Genomic DNA, 20,998 nt, shown 5'->3' with positions numbered 1-20,998 from the left:
CAGACAGATTTAAATCCGATTGCCCAAACCCTCAGGAGGTGGGTCTGGACACTGAAAGATTTCATGAAACTGAAAGTATTTTGCAGGTATACTTAACACACAATCATTTTCATTATAAGAAGTGAAACTAAATTATCTTACTAGTGCTGATGCAATGCTCTTTCCTCTTGCGGTTTGATTTTGAAATTAGCTGTTGATGAATAAATGCAGCGCATATCTCTCTTGCTTTCATTGTCATGAAATCTTAATTTGCATATAGTACGGGAACTGAAGACTGGATATATATCCATTTTGCGAAAGACACATCCATGGCCAAGTGTAAATGGAACAGTTTAAAAAAATCAGAGAGCTATCCGATCAGAGAAAAAATGCATGAAGTGACCAGGTGGAAACCTATAACTAGTTTCATAACTAAACTAACAATTAGAGATACGTTCCACACCGAAGCACTGTATCCAAGCTTGATTTGTTTAGTCAAAAGCAAGTGATTTATGATGTCCGAAGGGGTCATTCGCATGAAAACCAAGTGACTGCTTCAGTATCTGGTTCAGATGATTCATTTACATTGTTACATGATGAGATGACATTGTTTTCTTTCTATCTAATTTATATATTAAAGTCAAATGAACTTTCCCTTAGTCCTTAGACTGTTATTTCATGGGCAGAGTTCACATTGACAGATCAAAGATTTAATTCATAAGTTTATGTTTGAATTCTTTTAGAAGCAGCACACCAACACAAATGAATGACTGACAATGAGCATTAATTTTATCCATTTAAAATGTAATTTTTTATTTTTATGACCATAGAATTAACCTTTTTTTAAAAAGCTTCAAGTAATGAACATTTTTTTGATACAATTGGGTTGAAAACTACACTGGTTCAGAATGCTTCGCCATCACTCCTAACAATAACAACACTTATAATGACATTTAATTGTGAAATTTATCAATGTAAGTATCTGTAAAGTTTCAAAGATGAATTTCACATTCACGAAGGAGTGTCCTGCAACAAACCAAAATGTAATTATACTGATTAATACAAAACAACTGAATTATAGCAAAGCAGATGGTTAAAAATACAGAAGAGTCTATCTAGAGAAGACAAATGCAAGTAGTCACGAGGGTGGATGATCAGATTTGAGTTACTTTCGACTGGTGTGAACGGAGCTTTAGTTTTACACAGATGCGTATTTTCTGGTGCCATTTTAAACTACGGAGCCATTTAAAACGCTTTCCACACGAAGAACACAAATATGTTTTCACATCTTCATGACTCTTCAGGTGTATCTTTAAGTGTGATGGAAAAAGAAATGTTTTATTACACTGATCACAACTAAACTGTCTTCCTCCAGAGCGAATGTGCTTTTGATTTTTCAAACTGCTCCTTTTTCTCGGCCTCTTTCCACTCGCAGAGCGTTCTAGTTTCTTTCCATGTGTTTGCAAATGACGTTTCAGGTCCCTTTGATATGTGAAGCTCCTCTTACACTGAAGACATGTGAAAGGTTTCTCTCCAGTATGAAGCCTTGTATGAATCTGAAGAGTTACGTTCTGACTGAAACTCTTTCCACAGTGAGTGCAGCTGAAGGGTTTCTCTCCAGTGTGGATTCTCATGTGAACATTAAACTGTCCTTTAAATTTGAAACTCTTTCCACAGTCATTGCAAGTGAAAGTCTTTCGAGAATGAATTCTTTCATGCCAGGTAAGGTGTCTCTTGTCTGGGAATCTCTGTCCACACCGATGACATTTATACTCCTTTGAGTGAAGCCCGATGTGATAAGTAAGGTTTGCTTTTCGTGCAAAACATTTCCCACACTGAGCACACATGTAAGGGTTCTCTCCTGTGTGAGTGTTCATGTGAATCTTAAGAGTTTCGTTTTGTGTGAAGCTCTTCTCACACAGTTTACAGTTGAAGGGCTTCTCTCCTGCGTGAATTCTCATGTGGGCATTAAGGTTCGAGGTACCTGAGAAGCTCTTCCCACAAAATCTGCAGATGTAAGGACTCTCTCCAGAGTGACTTTTCATGTGTGAATCAAGGGTTGATTTTTGTCTGAAACACTTTCCACACTGATCACATGGAAACGGCTTCTCTCCAGTATGAACAACCAAGTGAATCTGAAGGGATCCTTTGCGCGAGAAGCTCTTCCCACACAGTTTGCAGGTAAAAGGCCTCTCTCCGGTGTGGATTCTCATGTGGGTATCAAAGGGTGATTTATATGTGAAGCTTTTCCCACACACATTGCAGGTAAAAGGTTTCTTTCCAGTGTGAAGTCTCATATGTGTTCTGAGGTTTCCTCTACAAGTAAAACTCTCTCCACACCTTTTACATGTAAAACCATTCCCTCCTGAGGTTTCTCTCTTCGTGTGGTAATCAAAGGATACTTTATGTACGAAACTCATTCCACACTGATCACATGTGAATGACTTCTCTCCAGTGTGACGTTTCATGTGGACATTAAGGCTTTGTTTATGTGCTAAACATGCTCCACACAGTTGGCATATGAAAGGCTTCATTCCAGTGTGACTTTTCATGTGGCGTTTATAGCTTTCTTTACATGTGAATGTCTTTTCACACTGATGGCATTCGTGAACATTGATGTGAATTTGAAGGTTTTGTTTTTTCTTGAAACTCTTTCCACATTGATGACAGGTTGAGTGACTCTTAGATTCGTTCTTCTGAACTTTTTTTGGTGATGAAGTTGTTTCTAAAGTCACGAAGTTAAGTCTCTCATATTGATCAATCAGTTCGCGCCTCTCTTCTTTCAGTGCCATCAGGTCTAAAGTAAAAAGAGAAAAACATGTCAGTGGGACTTTAATGGCTTAAAGCAACAGACATCAAAAACAAGAAAAAGTATTAAAACATCAAAACAAACATTTTCCAACAAAACTGGGATATTATAGACCAGTCACTCCTGGTCTTAGGGACCCACTACTCCCCTCATTTGATGTCGTCTCAATTTTGACACACCTGGTTCAGATCAACAGCTCATTAGGTAAGAGCTTCATGAACTCAGTGCATCAGTAAAGGGAGATATGTTCTGTGGAAAACGGTGGGTCCACAGGACATGGATTGAAAACCACTTTTAGAGACCAATCCCAAACCTGCCATTCATGTTTAAAATTCTGTTTAAATTTGTCAATAAGCACTAGCGCAGTTTAGGTCTAAATCTCATCTATCCGACTACTAATACTTTGTGTAAACAAATAGATATTTAATCAAACAAGTGTTGAGTGCATCAGGGCTCAGTATTAGGTCTTCTGCTTTTCTCAGAGTACATTCTGACCATGAGGGACATTATCACAATAATAATTGTAACAAAACTGCACAACTGTCCAAATTTACTACTGAATTTATGTAATCATGTATGAAGAAAATAATCACCAATTAATTATATTGTTGATTTTTAGTTTGTCCTTCATTTAATCAAGAAGTTTCCATTGAAATATCAATCTCTTCTACCAGGGAGACATAGTAAAGATGGCAGCACACAAAGTTTGACAAAGAAAAAAAACAAGAACAGAATTGTTAAAAGTGAGCTTTTGTTGATCTTTTTTTTTTTACTTTAAGATTTCAACTTCCTTATGAGCAGTCAGCAAGCACCAAATGTAAAGGGTTTCATTGTGGGTGACATAAAGGAAGACCTGCTTCTATCAATCCAGTCTCCCAAGAGAGTGCAGTCCGTTACCCCTTGGCCTTATTCCACTGACCCCAATCTGGTAGTCTGTGTTCCCAGACGTCCCAAATCCAGTGGTCACAAAGATAGCACTCTACTCACACTAGAATGGACCCCTATTACATTTCCATATTGCTTATTACATTACATTACCATATATATACACACACGCACACACACACATACACGTCTATATTACTAAGAGAGGACTCTCACTCTACACTGACCAAGAAGGGACCATTGTTTCTGGTCATTTTGAAGAAACAAAAATGACATACAACTTTTTATTTTAAGGTCTTATTTTCATAATATAATTTAATATAACATAATATAATAATTTTTTTTTAAACATGCCAAGTGGAGCCCTGAAGCTCTGAGTGACGTCTATCCAACAGAGGACCTCCATAGACTACAATGCAACTGTGTGTGCAAATATAAGGGCAATTGTACCAAGTGTTTCTTTACAATCTAACTATATTTAAATGTTTTTGTGCGTTTGTGTGTGTGTGTGTTTCAGTCAAACCAAAAAATATTAAGACAAAACAAGCAAGACACTATAGTTAATCTGAGGATAGCAAAATAAAGAAAAATGAAGAGCTCTTTAAGGTAACAATTGCATGTCAATACTTTTGACAGTAAAGAGTGCATTTGTTAAATAAAATGACTTCGGTCCTCAGTTAGATGGTGATGTGCGATGCCTGTTATGCTGAATCATCTCTTCTTGCATCGCACACACATTGTAAAACATTAAAAAGTCAAGAAACAACATTATGTGTTAACTTGCTGCATTGAAAAAATTCCATTGAGTTAAAAAAATACCTTTGAACCATGGCACTTTAGTTGTTTAATACTGACATTTTTCAGAGGCTCCTTTTTTTTAGGGTATTATGAACATTGTCATTATATTCAGAAATAAATAAATGTGAAATGTAATTTGTTAAAATGCAAAGGCAACCAAACAGATCATGTCATACCTCACCATCTGACTGGGGACCGTTTTGATCTTGGAGGCCAATTATTTATTTATTTTAATTTTTTCTGCGTTAAAATCTTCAGTTTGCTTTAGTAAATTACATGAACTGAATGTCTTTTAATATTTGCACATTTCTAGAACCAACTGTAAAATTTCAATGCAACAATCAAAATATAATTTCTGAAAAACATATTATACCCAAACATTCTTCATACAGTGGACTACCAGTAAATTTTATAAAAATCTGGGACCAAAAATTATTCTGACATTTGACCTGGCCATTTTTTTTGCTTAAGTGCTATCTGACATTATAAAGATTAAAGGGGGGGTGAAATGCTATTTCATGCATACTGAGTTTTTTACACCGTTAAAGAGTTGGATTCCCATGCTAAACATGGACAAAGTTTCAAAAATTAAGTTGTACGTTTGAAGGAGTATTTCTGTTCCAAAAAAACCTCTTCCAGTTTGTCACAAGTTTCGGAAAGTTTTTTTCGAGTATGGCTCTGTGTGACATTAGATGGAGCGGAATTTCCTTATATGGGTCCTAAGGCACTTCTGCCGGAAGAGCGCGCGCTCCCGTATAGCAGCAGAGCACTGAGAGGCTGAGCACAGCCTGATCAGAGCGAGAGCGTCACGAAAAGCCACAAAAGAAGTGTGTTTTTGGTTGCCAGGGCAAGACAACCCTGAACAGATTACCTAAAGAGAAACAGCATTAAGGGACCAGTGGATGGAGTTTATTTTTACAGAGCATCAACGGAGTTGTGCAAGTGTTTGTGTTTGTTCCCTGCATTTCGGATTGCACATCGTTTATTTCTTAAGGATAATGCAGTCCCAACGAAAAAGGGTCACGATCGTGTGTTGGAACCGCAGGCGGTGAGTAAAACTGCTTCAAATATCTCTGTGTTGTTAACTTAGCTATCGGCGCGTAAGCACATCAAGTAAACAACATGCGATGTTGTCATCAAACTGCACTTTCCACATCTACAGCTTAAAAAAAAAAAAAAAAAAAAAAGACGACAAAGTGGAACTTAGTCATTTTCCAAAACCGCTATGCAAATATATACAGTTTCAGTACATACCACATAGAGACGCCTTTGCTGATGCTGCTCTTGTTAAATTTCAGCCTCTGGATCTGTGTCACAGCTTCCAGACGCGCTCAACACAAAATCCTACTGGCGCTCGTGATTCTTTAGCTCCGCCCACACGTCACGCCTCTAGGCGCTCGTGTTTTTCCGGGAAAAATCGGTACAGACTATCTTTCTCTTATAAATATAATAAAAATAAAGACTTTTTGGAGTTATGAAGGATGCAGTACTACTCTATAGGTACTCAAGATTAACAGGATATTGAGTGAAAACGAGCATTTCACCCCTCTTTAATTTGTTCTGACAGTTTAACTCTGAGTTATTGTCATATTTTAATAACATTTGCTAAACCGTGGTGAATAAACTGTGATAATGTGTGAAATGTTCAAGGTGTCTAAATAAATTTAGTTTTTATTGTGTAAATATGTATATATACACACATTATATGTACATGTACGTATAATACTGACAGATTGAGAAGTGTTATTATAATTAGTTTGTTAGTACTTAGTTTCTTTATTTTTCAAATAATAATAATAGTAATAAAACTGAAGTCAGACAGCTGGCAACAGTTCAAGAGCAGAGGTAATGCCTTTTGGAATACCAATTCGAGTTTTTAACCACCACATGTGTATTAGTGTCAGGTTTTGTATGGAGGGCACTTCAGTAAAATACTTTTAAACCATTTTTAATATCAACATTGTCATAACATTCAGAAATAGTCAGAATATGCTTTACATTTAACAATTTACATTTTACATTAATGTTAAGGAAAGAAAACAGATGACCATTTGGATCTTTGGAGGTAATATACATACATATACACACACAAACATATATATGCTATATATATGCTGAGTTGCTGCATTGAAAATGATTTTGTAAAAATAAAAACAAAAACACTGAAAAAGAAACATAACTACAGCATTTTGAATAAAATCAAGTCAAACTTTATTTAAAGTCCAGACACACTCCTAAACTGATGGTTTGTCACTTGCTTCTGCTGCACTCCTGACAACAGAAATGGTTTTCCAATTTATCACCTGGAAAATCTCATAATCTCTCTAAAAGAGCCCCCATGTGGTAATGCAGACTTTTCACCCTCAGTGATGAGTGGCTACATATACAACAATAATAACAATACCATTAAATAATAATAATAATAAAATCTGTAGAACTTTATGTAGAAGGTGCGTTTTGCCTCGCAGGAAATAATAATATAGATTATTATATTAAAATTTGTATAGTATAAGAAAAAGTAAAACAAAAAATCTAATTGAAAATTTAAAAATAAGTGTATTTTAAACACATGTTTAAAATAGTGCAATTTCAAAGTGTCTTACATCAAAGTAATAACCGGTCATTCCAAAACAGAAGCCCAAACAGCAACTGAAAACAGTTGTAGTCAATCATTTCAATGCTATGATGCACTGGTACTCCATTTACATGGACTGTCAATGTCCCAGCACAGTTATGACTCAACATTGATACTCTACTTCGCAAGCTCTCAGGGTTTATGGGCTCAATACTGTTGATCCAAATTTCTCTTTATTGAATTTATTCTGTTGTGTACAAAGTATTTAACTGCTTTCTAATCTCTTCCATTATCCTTTAAAATCTTGTTTCCATTAATGCGCATGCTCTTCAGAAACAAATGTGTAATCCACTGCATCTTCAGCGGCTCAGATGTTGGGAGTAAAGGATGACTGCTGTATTAATTTTTACATCAGTTTATTTTTAAATGGCACATGGATTGTCCATTCCAATTCAATTAACTTGCTGAAGTGCTCTGCTCTTCCCTTTAAAGCATCATCCTCTTGACGTAAAGCCTCCCCTTGCAAAATATATGACACTTTGACAAAGGAACGTCGCAGTTTCAGTGCTGTTGAAGGAACTGAGAATTGGTTTGTTGAGCTGTCAAAACCGGTCATCTTTTTCACAGCTTCAAGTACTGTGTTAAACTTTACTGGGTTGATCAAGTCCTTTAAAGCAACAACGTCCTTGTCGATGGCTCTTGCCACCAGAAGAAGTCTGGCAAGTTCCCTCATCCTATTTCTAATATCTGCCCGGTGTCGTCCAACTTCTCCATTTTTGAGGAACATTCTCTCACCCAATGACAGAATCAACGGATCCGATTTTACCACCTGTGTTATATCATCATATGTCATGTCTTCAATTACTTTTTGAAGTCCACTGGAAATTGTTGAGTCCATGGGCAACAACAGGGAACAGCTTGCCTGAACCTTCTGCTTCACTGGCATTTTGTCTTTTACTTGTAATTTGCAACGCTTATGATGTTTCCAGAGGTCTGTTTTGATATACATAGCAAAGCAAAACTTGCAAGGCAGATAGTCAGTTGCTGTCGACACAGATGTTGCTTGTCTTTTTGGAATGATCTCTCCTTTTCCAGAGGATAGGACTGAACTATTATGGTGGTAGTTTCCCATGTTCCTTATTTTGGTTAAAAAAAGATTACGCTTGGTTGAGTCTTGCTTACATGACAGTGCCTTTGCAACTTCGACCTCTCCAGAATGTTTCTGAATCAGATGTCTTGTGATTTTTGCATAAGGTTTTTCACAGTAAAGGCAGAAATTCTTTTTGTCATAGATGCGTTGGCGTGGCGTGTTTGAGGATACTTTCACTTTAATCACATTTGGTTGTAGAGATGCACAACCTTGGGCATATTCATTCATTTCCATCCTAGCCTTTGTAAGCAGTTTTCCTTGGATAGCTTTTTCTTCTGCTAATTTCCATTGTACCTGTTTTGCTTTTTCTTCTTTCTCTGACGTTTCCAGGAAAGGGTATATCTGTTGTTCTGTGTTGCTCTGCAATACATAAACATTACTTAAATTAATTTGCAATTAATAACAGTGCTATAAACTGCATTATTTAATCCCCTGGTTATGTTAAGAAAACCCTAATCACCATTTCACACTCAGATAATTCCTCTTTAGTGTGGGAATATGAATTAGTCACATCACTGCACAGATTCTCTGGGACGTCCATCTCATCTTTTGCTTGATGAAAGCAATCCTCTGTATGGACCCTGTCCTGTAAATTAATAAGACTGTATGAATTCATGTAACACACCTGATTAAGGTCTACTTTTGTCTGACCTGTATTTAACAGTGTTATGCTTGTTGCTTAGAATAAACTGCATATGGATACTCACTTTATTTCTATTCTTATTGCTGTAGCTGTCTGTGGTTCCAATTTGATCAGACTGGTGATCGAAACCTGTAAATTCACAACAATATTTATATCCAATAATTTAATGAGTATTGTAAACTCTACAATAAGTCTTTGCACATACTTTTGACTGCCTGAAGGCCTTCCTCAATAGTAGGACGCTCTTCCACTGATTTGCTCAGCATTCAGCTTAAGATAATGTTTTGTCTTTCATCACATTGAAGACTGAAGTTACTCGTTCTGACATTTAGGGCCAATCCCAATTATATTTTGCTGCATGCTGACACACACACATATCGGAAATCGCGCAGCTCACACATCCAGGAGAAAAACTTGTCAACATTGCCCCACGACTTTTATTAAATACAGTTTAAATACTGAATCGCTACATTATATTTTCCAGCGACGAGAGGATACAATCGCTGTTTTTAAGTAAACTCACTCTAAAATTTAAACGAACAGACGCAAATACACGCAACTTCCATTTCTCTTTTCTCTCTCTCTCTCGAATAGGTAATATTTGAGAAAATGGTTAAGCGATATCTAATTACTGGGGGGATTAGTCTACGGCAGTTATCGCCCTGATCAGACATATGCTGTGGCACTATCATGCAGTCTGTAATGATATGACGTTAGCAACTATTAGTGATTTATAGCAAACATTCCTTTGAGTAACATGACCGTTAATATGAACTCACAATTGAATGTAACATAAAACAAATGATTACTTTTCGTTAAAATCTTTATTTATGCCAAAAAAGATTAAATTTATGTGTCTTTTTGTTCACTGTAGCAGCCATGTTGCTGAGATAATTCAAACCCCTTCGTTTGAAGTGTGGTCCCAAAAAATCTTCGTTTGAAGGGCTATCTGGCCCTTTCCCTTACCCCTTCCCCTCCAACCAAAAGAGAATCAAGGCACCCCTACCCCTTCACGTGAATGCACGAAACGGAGGGGTAGGGGAAAGGGGAAGGGCTAAGGAGAAGAATTGGGATTGGGTCTTAGAGACAGACCAAGTGGATCCTTGTGTCACATTTCACCATCTAACTGGGGACCAAAATCATTTGAACAAAATCGCTTCTGTGTCCATTTCCTCACTGCTTAAACTCTACAAATATGAATTAATACACATATGAATTTAAGTTTACACTTTCATAGATATTTTGGAGCACCAAATCCAGCCACTTATATAAAACACATAATTTACACTCATGGGCATTTAGTGCAAGGAAGATAATAAAAGTATTAAAAAACTATTTGTGTTGTATTCAAAGTCTTCTGAAGTCATACAATACATTTATGAAGGAAAATTCAAAATTGAGGTATTAATGGCTGAAAATTATTTCACTCCATGAACACAGTTGTCATAAAGTACAGCTGAATTTAACCATGACCGTGTTTGAGATAAAAGACATGAGAACCATCAAAACTGACGTAATAAATGTCCCTGTCCACAGCATCTGTGTGTTGATGCAAATGTATCTTATTGAAACATATGAAATACCCTGCACATGGAAAAACTTTACCAAATGGGCAGACTAAATGTTGATGCCAAGGGTAAACTGTAAGCCGACATTAAGAATTTTTACTTACAAATACTGTTGTTAAAATGAATTTTAAATCATATTAATGTGATTTTTTTTTCAAGCAATTTGCTGCAAATCTAGTTAGTAAAATATGCTACACATTTCCTGTAGCTCAATTGGTAGAGAACTGCGCTACCAAGCATGCAAGCGCAAGGTTGGGGGTTCGATTCCCCGAGAACACATGATATGTAAAAATGTATAGCCTGAATGCACTGTAAGTCGCTTTGGATAAAAGTGTCTGCTAAATGCATAAATTTAATTTAATTTTAATTTAATTTAATTAAACTTCAAATAATGTAAAATTTGCTAATTTAACAAACACTATAAACACCGTAGGCCATTTACATTTCCTTCAGTTCCCAAAAAAACCCTTTAAATTTAACAGTATTCATCAGTAGTAGAATTGTTGACTTTTGAGCTCCAGAATCTTTAGTGCATTTGTTATTCGAGAAGGGGAAAAAACCAGACATGTATCGCACTTTATCTAACTGGGGACCGAAGTCATTTTATTTATCACATTCACTCTTTACTATTAAACGTACTGAGCTGCAATTGTTACCTTAAAGAGCTCTTTCTGCTTGTTTTAATAAAAACCCATAAATTTGTTCTGTTGGTGAAAACCGAAGTTTAAATTTGGTTCAGTGATGTTCAATAATATTTTTGACTTGAACAAAATCAGTTAATTTCGATGTTTCCATGTTTAGGACACCATTTTGTTCACTTTTGCGTGGTCATTTCTACACAGACTAAACTGTAAATGCTAAACGTACACAGCAACAGGTCTGTGCATATAGTAGTGTTTTCTCTAGACTAAAGCACACTGGTCCCCTGTTAGATGGTCAAGTGTGATGCTGGTTGACAATACATTTAACAATATTTCACATTCTCACTATCTGTGCATGCAATGGCAATGTTGATGATAACACTAAAATAACAGTTCTTGACATTCAGCATACACTCTTAAAAAAATTGGGTTAAAAAATAAATAAAACTTTTTTTAGCATTAGAGTGAAATAATAATGCTAATAATTCAGACACTATTTTGCCTCACTGTAATGTGGTCCTCCTGGATGTTCGAGAATAGGAATGTTTTAAGAGTTTAGGAGTTTAAAAGACTGGTTTGTGTTCAATCTCCTCTAGAGCCCCAGAGCCTCTCTGGAACAGCAGGCATTCAGACAATACAGTCTGAATACAGAGTGTGAACGACGTGTGTGAATTTGCCCTTACAGTTCCTGCCCCGGCCTACAAGCTTTTTTTGTCAGATAAATTCTGATTTCTGGATCTTTATATTCATCAAAGAATCTTGAATCTTTTAAATATTGATAATAATAAAAGTAGTAATAATAATAATAAATGTTTCTTAAGCAGCAAATCAGTATATAAGAATGATTTCTGAAGATCATGTGACACTGAAGACTGGAGAAAATGCAGCTTTGATCACAAGAATAAATATCATTTTAAAATATATTCAAATATAAAGCAGTTATTTAAAATTGTTAAAATATTGCACAATATTACTGCTTTTGCTGTATTTTGGATCAAATAAATGCAGGATTTGGTGAGCAGAAGAAACTTCTTAAAAATAAAAAAGAAACAAAAAAACAAAAAAAATCTTAACATTGCCATTCAAAAACTTTTGACTGGTAGAGTAATCTCTCTTAAAATACCTTACTGGTATATAATAATCAAAACAGTCCTGAGCTAGGTTAAGCTTTGATCTCTGCAAACCAAACTATCACTTTAAAGGGTAACTAAACCCCTGGTCAGAGCCTGACTCCACCCACTGACAATATTTGAAAAATGCTGAAAAGTGGGCAGAGCACAGCGGAGATAGAGAGGACGAACCGAGGGCGGGGCTGAGTGCGTGGGGCATGAACCTGAGACCCGCAGTGACGGATTGATTGACAGCTGCTGTTAGAGTCACTAAAATGGAGAGTGCAAGTAGCTTTGAAACAGAGCTGCAGTCTTAAAGGGATAGTTCATGCAAAAATCCCAAATTTATGTCATTGATGACTCACCCTCATGTCGTTCCAAACCAGTGAGACCGCCGTTTATCTTTGGAACACAATTTAAGATATTTTAGATTTAGTGCGAGAGCTCTCAGTGCCTCCATTGAAGCTGTGTGTATGGTATACTGTCCATGTCCAGAAAGGTAAGAAAAACATCATCAAAGTAGTCCATGTGACATCAGAGGGTCAGTTAGAATTTGTTGAAGCATTAAAAATACATTTTGGTCCAAAAATAGTTACGCTTTAATCAATTTTACGCTATTAAACATTATTATTAAAAATTTGCTTTGTATAAGGTATTGCATAAAATACTATAGACGTGACGTGAATGCTTTACAGGGCTTGTGCGAACATCCACATTGGTGTAATAAGATGCATTTTTAACTGCTGCTTTCACGCTGCTGTGGTATTTTTGTTGTTGATTTCATTATTTAGAGGAAAACGCGCATCATATATTTTCATATCCAAACGCCATTCGGTTTCTCTGAAGCTGCGCTGAGCGAGTGCTGTTTCTCTTCTTCTCTTGAACTGCATCGAGGAGGGCTACAGTCTAACTCGGTCAAACCTCATTATTGCAGGCTATAATAAGGTCAAATTAAATCAAACGAATACTCGACAACAAAAATATTTGTAGACAATTTTTTATTGTCGATAACGTCAACTAATCATTTGAGCCCTAGATAAAACACCAGTCTAGTCTGTGCTGAACCACTACTGTCAATCAGACTATCGCGGGGGGGCATGTTTTAGTAACATCACAAAGACAGGCATCTGAGATCACCTCGATTTGAGAAAGGGGAAAACATTTAACAAGATTTTAAAAAAAAATCTCTGGGGGGGGATTTTATATCATTATAGGTTGGTTGTGTACACACACTGCCAACACACATTTCAGTTCAAACAACTTGTAAAAGTGAATGTAGCATTATATGTCCCTTTTAAAAGATAAAAATAAATCCCAGCTCATCCAAAAACAAACAAAAGCATAGTCAGTTATCAGACATGACTGGAACTTCAAATGAGACTTGCTTTTATGATCAGATGAAACTAAAAAATGAGCTTTTTAGCAGCAAACACTCAAGAAGGGTTTGGTGAACACAAGAGATAAACAAGTACCCCATGTGTTCAATGAGGTATACTGCCGCTTTTAATGCCGAGACCCTATATTTCTGCTGGAGGTCCAGGACATCTTGTTTAAATACATGGCTTCTATCAAATACCAACAGATAAAAAAAATCAAAAAGTGACTGACTCTGTTAGAAATCTTATAATGGGCCATGTTTGGATCATTCAACCGTACAATAATCCAAACACAAACCTAAAAAACAACACCGAAATGGGTCACTGAGCTCAAAACCAAGCTTCTGCTATAGCCATTCCAGTCCTCTGACCTGAACCCTACAGAAAATGAGAGGAGTGAACTGAAGAGGAGAAGCTGGGAATCTGAAGGGTCTGGAGTGATTCTGGATGAAGGAATGGTCTCTGATCTCTTGTCAGGTGTTCTCTTACCTCATCAGGCATTATAGGAGATCATTTAGGCTGCATTTACACTGCAGGTCTTGATGCCCAAATCCGTTTTTCTGACTATATCCGATTTTTTTGACGACCCGCTTACATCATCTTTTAAAAGTGACCCGTATCCGATTTGTGCATTTACACTATACACTGCTGAAACTACTATGACGTTCTGACCCAGAAAATGTAGTAAAACAGCATGAAATACAATGGACGCAGATGTAAATAAAATTATACAGTAGGGCTGCACGATATTGGGAAAAAATGACATTGCAAAATTTTATTTTTCTGCGATATATATTGCGATATGAAATCTAATAAAATATTTTCTTACAAACAAAAATGGGGTGAGCAGATTTACATTCTCATTTTTCACCATCGTGTCAATTGATTAATATGCGCGAGGGAGAGAGAGCAAGACAGCACTCGTGTTGTTTGAAGACGGTGAGCGTGCAGCCGGGGCTCTCTCTCTCGCGCGCTTTTTCTCTCGCTGTCTCTCACGCGCTCTCTCGCTCACTCTCTCTCTCTATATATATATCTCTCTCTCTCTCTCTCGCTGACCTGTCAAAACTTTCACTCTGTGGTTAAGCTGTGCAATTAATCAAGGGCTGGGGAGCAGCTGGCCCGCACAGTTAATGAATAACGGATCAACTACGACAGCCTACATCGCACATTCTGTGATGTGACTATTGTGGATTCGTACATTGCGATATCGATGCTTAAACGACACATCATGCAGCCCTATTATACAGTGTTTTGCTTTCCACAATATTTTGAAAAGTCCAAAAAAAAAAAAAAAACATCAGCAAAACATTGGTCTCGTATGGCAGAGAAAAAAAGGAGAGCCCTTTATTTCTGTAACAACCCTGCATTTTTGCCCCATCTCTTCGCCCCAAAGATTAAAAGACATGAAACCTCGGCATTGCTCCACTGTGTGTATCCTTCGTCCTCCATCACGCCTATAATAAGTCATGTGATCTCAGTTGGCGGTGTCCACCTGAGTTGACGTCACTTTTTTAATGACGTACGGCTCGCATTAACTGGGGAATATCCGATTTGTCTGCTTACATAGCACACACAAATGCACGTATCCGATTCATATCCGATTTATTACCACATATGAATGAGGCCTGAATCCGATCTGAGAACACGTTCACCGGTCATATCCGATCTGTGCCACATGAGAGCAAAAAATCTGATTTGGGTCACTTGAACCATGCAGTGTAAATGAGGCCTTAGAGCTGTTAAACTGACAAACTAAAGGTTGAAAAAAAGAATTCAATAAAAGGGCGTCCTTAATTGTGGCCAATGTGTATTAGAGAAAAACATTTATTTCATAATGATACCCCCCCCCCCATTTTAAATTCTTATTATCCAATGAGAGTTTTTTTTTATATATATATATATAAAAGATCAAAAGAATTCATAATTCACAGCTTTCTTTGATCATATTTACCACGGGTGCCAATATTTTTGGCCATGACTGTACAGTGCTCAGCATAAATGAGTACACCCCACTACATTTGTCAGAAAACCTTTAGTTTCCTTTCAGAATCAACATTTTCTATGAGATAATATACTACAAAATACTCCCACAAATGTGAGCCATTGATTGCAAACAAGATTTGCTAATTTGCACACACAAAAAAGTGATTTTCCTAACAAATTCATTCAAGCCCATGTTGCAAAAATGAGTACACCCAAATTATAGTCTTAGGAGAAAAGCTACACTTAAGACTACAAAATTCTAATTAACAGGCATTCAACCACAGGTGAGTCTAATGATTCATTTAAGAGGTGTCCAGCAGACAGGTGACTTTAAAAGGGCATTACTTAAAGAAAAGCATTTCATGCTGTCAGCAATGGCTCCCCATGGAAAAGAAATGTCACAAAATCTAAGAAAGGAAATAATTTCTTTACACAAAAAAGGTGAGGGCTACAAGAAGATCAGCAAAGCTTTACATATCAGTTAAAATACTGTAGCAAAAGTGATCCAAAAATTTAAGAAAGATGGAAGTGCAACCATCTTACAGAGACGTCCAGGCCGTCCACGGAAGTTAACATCTCGACAGGAGCGTCTTCTGATGAGAAGGGTTGAAGAAAATCGCCATGCAAATTCACTGCAGCTAGCTAAAGCAGTAGAAAGCCAAACTGGAGTGACCGTTTCCCATGACACCATACGACGCACACTGCAGAGGAATGGCATTCATGGGTATCGTCCACGATGGAAGCCTCTCCTAAAACCCATGCACAAAAAAGCACGCCTAGAATTTGCTAGGGCCCTTGCTGAAAAAGATGAAGACTACTGGGACAAAGGAGTGATGAGACAAAGATCACTGTTTTTGGAACTAGTGGTTTAAAAACTGTATGGCGTCGTAAAAGTGAGGATTTCAAAGAAAAATGCATGGTGCCTACAGTGAAACATGTTGGTGGCAGTGTCCTTATGTGGGGCTGCATGAGTGCTGCTAGTGTTGGGGAGCTGCATGTCATTAATGGTATCATGAACTCAACAATGTACTGCTCTATACTGAAGGAGAAGATGCTGCCATCACTCCGTGCACTTGGTCGTCGTGCACTTTTCCAACACGACAACGATCCAAAACACACATCTAAAGCTACTGTTGCATTTCTGAAGAAGAACCGGGTGAAGGTGATTGAATGGCCAAGTCATGTCTCCTGATCTGAACCCAATCGAACACCTGTGGGGAATTCTGAAGCAACAAGTTGAGAATCACTCTCCATCCAGCATCCAGGCTCTAAAAGAGGTTATTCTTGAAGAATGGAAAAAGATAGATGTTGCAATACGTCGCTAACTTGTTCGTTCCATGCCTAGACGACTTGGTGCTGTCCTTAAAAATCACGGTGCTAATACAAAATACTAGATTCAGTAGTGTTTGTTGTGGGGTGTATTCATTTTTGCTTCAACTAATTTGAGTAAAACTGAAGATTTTGTGATCCAAGTTAGATTATTAACCTTTAATTTCATGTTATGGAGTTAAATAAGTGTTCAATAAAACTCAGCCTTGTGAAAAGTTTGGAAATTGTTCTTTTGTTCATTGAGCTAATGATTGAATTTGTACTTTTTAAAGGGGGTGTACTCATTTATGCTGAGCACTGTATGTGTGTGTGTGTGTGTGTGTGTGTGTGTGTGTTTATATATATTATATTATCTATAAAATGTTTCAAGACATTTTTTATTAAGCAGCCTATTCTGAATTAAGACCAGTATCATTGATACCAATACTGCAACTGATGTTGCTTTTAAATAAGTTTTCTTTCCAATTTTAGCCATTAATTATAGCCATCCAACATTAAAGCCATGATTTTTAACATTTAATAGACTTAAAAAGAGTGAACTTTTGAATAATACTAACATAAGGTCTTGGAAAAATCTTTTGAGTACCACCAGTGTGATGGGATGAGACTGAACTGGACGAGGACATGGGTCTTGGGTTTCATTTACACCTAGATATCCACATCATTACCTGAAGCTCCACGATGACCAATGTCAAAATTATAATTGCATAATGTGAAAAATGCAAGCTAGAATTAGGGCTGGGCAATATGGCACATGAAAACGAGAATGAAAACCCACCTGTTTGTTCCTCGGTATCTTCATGTTTCAGACTGAATACTTCTACAATCCTTATGTCTTGACTCTCCTCTTTAATAAATGCCATCTTTATAGATGTGTAACGTAGATCTCAGTAGCTTCAGCAGTTTTTCTGTGTGCTTGAATACTTTGTCCTGTTTAAGATGAGAGTAATTAAGAAAACCAATAGTAAATGCAAACTAAATCTCTGGGTGCGTCTCAATTACTGCACTGCTAAGTGAGTCAGAGTTAATGGCCTTAAATCATCATGATGAGACTAAAAAACTTCAGCATATTAATATCAGAATATTCCCTGCAGGTTAGTCTTATAGTTTTTATTTTCAGAACCATGTAAATTAAGAGATTACTCAATAATGCTGAAATGTGTATTCTTCATAAACACAATTTCGTGTCTGAAATAAGATTTTAATATTCTGTGACTATTAAAGCAGTTACAACGGATTATATTGATCAGATAAATCAAATTTTATAGCTCCAATATTAAGCGTAGTGAGAAAAGTGCATCATAAACACAACGTAGCGTTCCTTATTTTAATTTTCTGAAGTTGACAACCATGATTATGTTGTCGCTATTATTATCTGCACATTGAATGCTTATTACATTAAAAAGATCACATTTTGTATCGTGACAGTCGTCATTGCGTTGGTAATATGTTCCTCTCTGAACTCGTCTTCAGTCACTACACAGGGAGGAAGCGAAATGAGACGCGGCTTTTCTGGCATATTCATGTTCGAAAGTTTATTAGTGTAAGATAAAGTATCATGATGTTTATTCTATCAATAATCCCGGACCTTTAACTTTTTGCATTGATTTAAACACTTTAAATGCGTAAAAAAAAAAACACACAAACCTTCAGCTGAAAAGCAACCGATGCAGGAGAGCTGCGCACTCTTATGACGTCACATCACAACCTTGGATGGCAACTCTCGCGATAGACACATAACCAACCGCAGCTTCAAAAACAAAGCCCAATATTTTTTGATAATTTATCATCAATATTATTTATAAATTATAAATTATTATTTACCAATAACGGAGCATGCAACATATTAAACTGAAACTACCAAAAAATCAGCAAACTGCAAAAAAAAAAAAAGCAGGATCAAAACTCATCTCCAGTCACCTGTGAGCAGAATAGGATTAAAGAGATGGTAAAAGAGAAAATACTTGGCAAATTATGCTACATCGCTTATATTTTTTCACTGATTGGCTATTAACTGTGATCAGATAGAGTGTCAGTCAATGCATTGAAGAATACAGTGGACATAAATGAAAAGGTTGTCAGTTCTTAATAAGCCCCCCAAATTTTTTTCATTCAACTTTACAAAAAAAGGCCAAAGTCGTGTTTAATACACTGACTTGGCAATAATGATTATTCATAACACCAACATAAAACTCTTGTCATCCCCCTGCTGTCTAAAATAAAAAAATAATACACATTTAAATGCCAGAGGAATTTGGAGTTGATTTATTGGTGAAATAGACATTTAAGCAAATGTTATCCAATGGTGTGTTTCAAATATTAGGAATTACTAATTAAAGAATATGAGATTCTATCTTAAAGACACAACTTTAATAGTTCCCACATAGATTTTTTTATAGTAATATATATTAAATACTAGTGTTTTTGAACCATACCATAGAAATATATTTGAATTAATTTGTTGTGGTAATTCTATAGTTGCTGTGGTAATATAACAACTATAGTAATGTAAACAAAGTATTTTACCCAATACTGTACTAAGTTACCTACAACTATAGGGTATATGACAATACATAACAGTTTACTGTAGTAAAACACACACAAACTACTATATTTTGATTATTATACTATAATATGTTATTTTTGATATCATTCTGACACACGTTGTGCTTAGACAATAGTTTTTGTGTGACTCAGGAGAGATCAACACAAAACTAGTTAGTTAACCCACCAATAAATGCATGTGTTGTCTTAGAAGTAATTACTGTTTAAATGTATTTGCCAGCTGCATATGAAAACATGAACAGTTAAAAACATGGCTAGACGTAGTCTTAGAAACTGAAAGTGAAAAGCGTTCTTCATCTCTGGCTTACCTGGTGACTCAACGAGGTACGAGTAAATGTCCGGGTAAAACACCTCAGGCCACTGGGTGGGGCTGACGCTGGGAGAATATTTTAATCTCACGTGCAAAAGTGTTAAAAAAAACTGTCTTAAATACAGAAAGACATTTCCTGAAGTCAATAGCCCACTCTAGACTGATCGTCTTTAGAAAGTTAATTCTGGTGTTAGAAAAACACCATTAATAGACATAGATATATGCATCCCTTACGGAAAGAAAATACATTTTTTATATATGAACAATCAATATATTTGTCACGATCATTAGCTGGAGTGCCCATGAACTTCAGTAGAGGGCACTCCACCCAGGACCATTTCCACCCATCAACCACAAGATGTCACCATATCACTTGGACACTAGCACCTATCATATTGTTGCATCACACCCATCTCCCATGAGTCACTGCAGAACTATCACCTTGCCACACCTGCACCTCATTCATCAGCTAATCTCCTTGCCACACCTGCACCTCATTTACACACACATATAAGCAGCACTCACACACAGACACTCTGCGAAGTCTTGTTTAGCATGTCTGACATTTCTGAGTGTTTTTCCTTTGTGTTTGTTCCTTCTGTACCTGACCTTTGAAATGTTTTACCGACTCTATGATTCTCTGCTGGATGCCCCGACATCTCCTCGTTTCTGTTATTGATTCTGGTTATCCCTGATGCTGTAACTGATTATTGCTTGTCTGACTATTTTTAATAAAAGTTCTGCATATGGCTTCGAACGTCTTTGGCTCATTGTTCCAATACTAAAGAATTTTCAGTATATTGGTAATTTCTATAAAATACATTGTGGTAATATATTACAATATCCTGAATAATACATCAGGAATTGCTGCTTTCCATTATATTGGTAATATGTCAACATATATGGTGCTCAGGACTTGATATTAAGAAAGAAAGCCCACGTGTAACAATATTTTGGATCCGTGCAGTTTTTAAAATGACAGAACTGGTTTCGTCTGGTCAGAGGAGAACTGGCCCCCCAACTGAGCCTGGTTTCTCCCAAGGTTTTTTTCTCCATTCTGTCACCGATGGAGTTTCGGTTCCTTGCCGCTGTCGCCTCTGGCTTGCTTAGTTGGGGTCACTTCATCTACAGCGATATCATTGACTTGATTGCAAATAAATGCACAGACACTATTTAAACTGAACAGAGATGACATAACTGAATTCAATGATGAACTGCCTTTAACTATCATTTTGCATTATTGAGACACTGTTTTCCAAATGAATGTTGTTCAGTGCT

General features: G+C 36.6%; 2 protein-coding genes across 2 annotated transcripts in view; both read right to left on the bottom strand.

The window, feature by feature from the left end:
- The window catches only part of LOC127955916 (gastrula zinc finger protein XlCGF57.1-like), a 703,806-nt gene extending 685,136 nt beyond the window's left edge, over window positions 1–18,670 (bottom strand). Inside the window, exons 1-3 of the mRNA XM_052553549.1 lie at window positions 18,493–18,670; window positions 17,624–17,775; window positions 1,498–2,776 (exon numbers count right to left, since the gene is read on the bottom strand). Of these exons, the coding sequence (XP_052409509.1) occupies window positions 1,498–2,776; window positions 17,624–17,708 (1,364 nt within the window). The 5' untranslated portion in view covers window positions 17,709–17,775; window positions 18,493–18,670. The remainder of the gene's footprint in view (window positions 1–1,497; window positions 2,777–17,623; window positions 17,776–18,492) is intronic.
- On the bottom strand, window positions 6,400–14,564 carry LOC127955997 (uncharacterized). Its single transcript, XM_052553735.1, has 3 exons — window positions 8,904–14,564; window positions 8,657–8,782; window positions 6,400–8,556 (listed from the first exon to the last, which is right to left on the bottom strand). The coding sequence occupies exons 2-3, from the start codon at window positions 8,735–8,737 to the stop codon at window positions 7,453–7,455; spliced, it is 1,185 nt and encodes a 394-aa protein (XP_052409695.1). The 5' UTR covers window positions 8,738–8,782; window positions 8,904–14,564; the 3' UTR covers window positions 6,400–7,452.
- Window positions 18,671–20,998: the final 2,328 nt, after the last annotated feature.

This window comes from Carassius gibelio, chromosome B4 (genome assembly GCF_023724105.1).
Source record: "Carassius gibelio isolate Cgi1373 ecotype wild population from Czech Republic chromosome B4, carGib1.2-hapl.c, whole genome shotgun sequence".
Taxonomy (NCBI): domain Eukaryota; kingdom Metazoa; phylum Chordata; class Actinopteri; order Cypriniformes; family Cyprinidae; genus Carassius; species Carassius gibelio.
This window is presented reverse-complemented; position numbering and strand designations above follow the sequence as displayed.

What these genes read in the sequence shown, in the direction of transcription:
- LOC127955997 (XM_052553735.1), bottom strand. Translation starts at nt 8,737, where the DNA reads ATGGACGTCCCAGAGAATCTGTGCAGTGATGTGACTAATTCATATTCC. An exon ending in AATTATCTGAGTGTGAAATG is followed by an intron (nt 8,557 to 8,656) that starts GTGATTAGGGTT and finishes TATGTATTGCAG; the next exon opens with AGCAACACAGAACAACAGAT.